General features: G+C 41.7%; 1 protein-coding gene across 1 annotated transcript; it reads right to left on the bottom strand.

The window, feature by feature from the left end:
* Positions 1–908: 908 nt before the first annotated feature.
* Positions 909–1834, bottom strand: LOC134202272 (uncharacterized; the record flags this gene model as incomplete). The annotated part of the gene is made up of 2 exons (XM_062677307.1): positions 909–1072; positions 1543–1834. Coding segments are annotated over 2 exons (456 nt in total), but the record flags the coding sequence as incomplete, so codon positions are not given.
* Positions 1835–3062: the final 1228 nt, after the last annotated feature.

Genomic DNA, 3062 nt, shown 5'->3' with positions numbered 1-3062 from the left:
ATTTAGTTCTATTTATTTTGGAATGATTTCCGTTAGCATAGCCCAGCCAGAAGGCTATGCTAACGGAAATCATTCCAAAATAAATAGAACTAAATCCATTCTTATTCATTTTGTAAGTTGCTTAAAAAACCTACAAACATTACTGTCGTTCACGAAACTAATCACCCCACTCTTGTCCGATATTCAAAACAACGATCGATCTTGCATCAATAAAATCAAACAAAACACTCATCTATCTTTTCGCCCGCGATTGCACTGACGGAATCACACAAGCATGGCGCACTACGATCTCCACTTGCAATCTTTGACGAGGAATCATGGTCAACAGATGATAAATAATTTTAAAAGCTTTCTTAGAATGATTATCAGAGATGAACCAGCCAAGGGATGAAAACCTCTATCTAAACATAATAAAGAATTTAAAAATTGGAATGCTTCTGCAGTTTCTGGAAATTATTTGAAAGTCCTAGCCAATAAAAAATGTTAATTCATGAATGGATAACTGCGCGGAATTGCGATAAAATGACCACTTGTTTCCATATCAAATCTAGCAAACATTACCATCCGATGTTGAAACATTCTGAATGATTTGTCTACTCTCTGCATTCCGAGTAATAAATCCTTCGAAAATCCCGTTGCTAATCCTTCCCTGTTCTATTGAAAACACAACCTACGGGATGACCGCACAGGTAATGAATTGTCCGCCCCTTTGCTGAAAGCCGAACAGCCAGCGCAGCGCCAAATCGGGCAACGTGCCACGAACGATGCACGTTGTCAGGGAGCGACCACACCGCCACCGTCCAGATGCAATGAGCTCAGCAACGGCGGGGCAGGGAGAGGCAACCCCGACAAAGGGGAAATACTCAATTTATGGAGACATTAATTTGAAATCTATTTTCGCTGCGCGTTTAACACCCTTGCTGACCGCCCGATTGGGCTGTCAACGCGAACATTACGCGCACGAAGGTGGACCAATGGCCCTGGTAGAGGACAATTATAATGGCGAATTGATCGATCGCGGTGTGAATGCGCCTTATGTGCAGCTCGCGCCGGGGCTGTCGAATAAATCGAACTGAAATAAGTTTGTCATTTTAGCACGTAATCAAGTCGGCGGCTGGTGGCCTCCAGTGAACGCGGGTTGATAGATTGGATCCGTGTTCACTGTTCATGCTCTAAATGAAGCATAAAAGTTAATTACAACCAATTTGCGAACGAATAATGCGCAGCCGTATAAATAATAAACCACATTTACGGTGAAAAACGATTATCATGGAGTTTTTTATGTCATTTTGATGGTTCTTGGTGCTAACTCGGCAAATTAGGCTTAGTAGTTGTTTTTTCATGAAAGATGGTTTACGGTTATTTGTGGTCTTTTTTGTTTTTAGTTGGTTATCAGTTTTCAAACATGTTTCCCTTTTTGGATTTCTCTAGCTCTAGCGAGCAAACAATAGTTTTTGAAATCGCAAGTTTGAACCTTCATCTCTAGTTTACTCAACATACATACACGCAATAAATGAATTCAAAACCTTCGTCGCTACTTACTTTTCAACCGCTTCCCCACCGGATCGCAGGGCACCTCGCCGAGGGCACACTTGAGCTGCCGCATCAGGTACCGCTTGTCGCTGAGTGCCTTTTCCAGCGCTTCATCAGAGACCTGTGATTTGCCCGTCGTTGTGCTGCTGCTGCTGCTGCTGGCCGCTGTAGTCGCTGCTGATTGCGTCGTCGGCGTCTGGGCGGCTGCTTGTGCGATGACCAACGTACACACCGCAAAGAGAGCCAGCATTGTGCAAACGGTGGCTGGGGTTCCGCGCGGTGCCGCTGACAGTGGGTTGACCTGCGTTGGGCAAAAGGGGAAAAATTGAAGAAACATGTAACACTAAGTGTACTTTTGGTGTGGGACTCTATAAAACGAGAGAAAAAAAACTTATTTCGAAATAAGACAACCCGAGTAGCAAGCCAAGTGCACATTACTGGGCGAAAACTAAGACGACAAAGTAGGGTAGTGTGGTCAATCGCGAGATACGGTTTGCGTTATGCTTCAGCTCTGTCAACTGCTGTCCCTTTGCTGACAATTTTCCCTTATTGTAATGAAATTTGAACCCCTTCGATTGCGTTGGGACATCAAGAAGCAGAATTGTAACTTTCACAACTTGAAGACCGAGGAGAATGGTGCCCGCAGGGGTATAAGATTCTTTAATCTCTGCGTTCGTCGTTGGTATGAGCAACATGGTTTCGTTATTGTTCGTTGGAAAGCGTGATTGTATGTCGTTTTCCAGTTTAGAAGCATGTTAAATCGAGCACAGTCTAGAACGCAAGTTCAAGCTCTAAGGAAAATAAAAACAGATTACAAGCTTGGATACGATTGACAAATCCGCAAGCGCTGTGCAGCAAATTAAAAGGTTACAGATACTGTAATAGTCATTGAAGTTTATGGTTTCTTTGCTTGTTCTGTAATACGGTTGCAACTTTATGACTCTACAAGAAGGAAAGGTAATTATATACAATTTGTCATGAGTAGTATTGTTTCTACATCGCTGTTACCTTGCTAGGAGAAGGTAGGGTTTCGGAACTTGTTATGTACATGGTAAAGCTATCAGACACCCAGAAATGGATGATTGAAGAGGTATTTAGCAATGGCAACAACTTGATGGGTAAATGCAAAGTGGTATGAGTGTATTTCTACATTTTTTTCTTACTCCAAAAAAAGTTCCTCTCGCTGGGTATGATATAGACGGAGGTTATCGTGTTGCTCAGGTTCTAAGCATAAAAGTCTAATGTGGTTATAAAAATTATCTATCGTAAAAACCATTCGAATTCTAAGTATTAACAGTATTGGAAATTCAATGACGTGTAAAAATGTCAGTACAGACAGTTACAATGACAGTAAGTTTGATTGAATATTGCAATTATTTGCTTGTCTACAATACTGCCCATGATCGCATATTAGTAACATTTGCATTTCGGTTGATTTTGAAAATCGTTTGTCAATCCTCCCCACAAACTCAATTATTCCCAACTTACCACAGATAAGCAAGATAGTAAAGCCTATTTTACTATTGTGG

This window comes from Armigeres subalbatus, unplaced genomic scaffold, assembly GCF_024139115.2.
Source record: "Armigeres subalbatus isolate Guangzhou_Male unplaced genomic scaffold, GZ_Asu_2 Contig1120, whole genome shotgun sequence".
NCBI classification, from domain to species: domain Eukaryota; kingdom Metazoa; phylum Arthropoda; class Insecta; order Diptera; family Culicidae; genus Armigeres; species Armigeres subalbatus.
The sequence above is the reverse complement of the archived record's forward strand: the minus strand, read 5'-3'. Positions and strand labels throughout refer to the sequence as shown.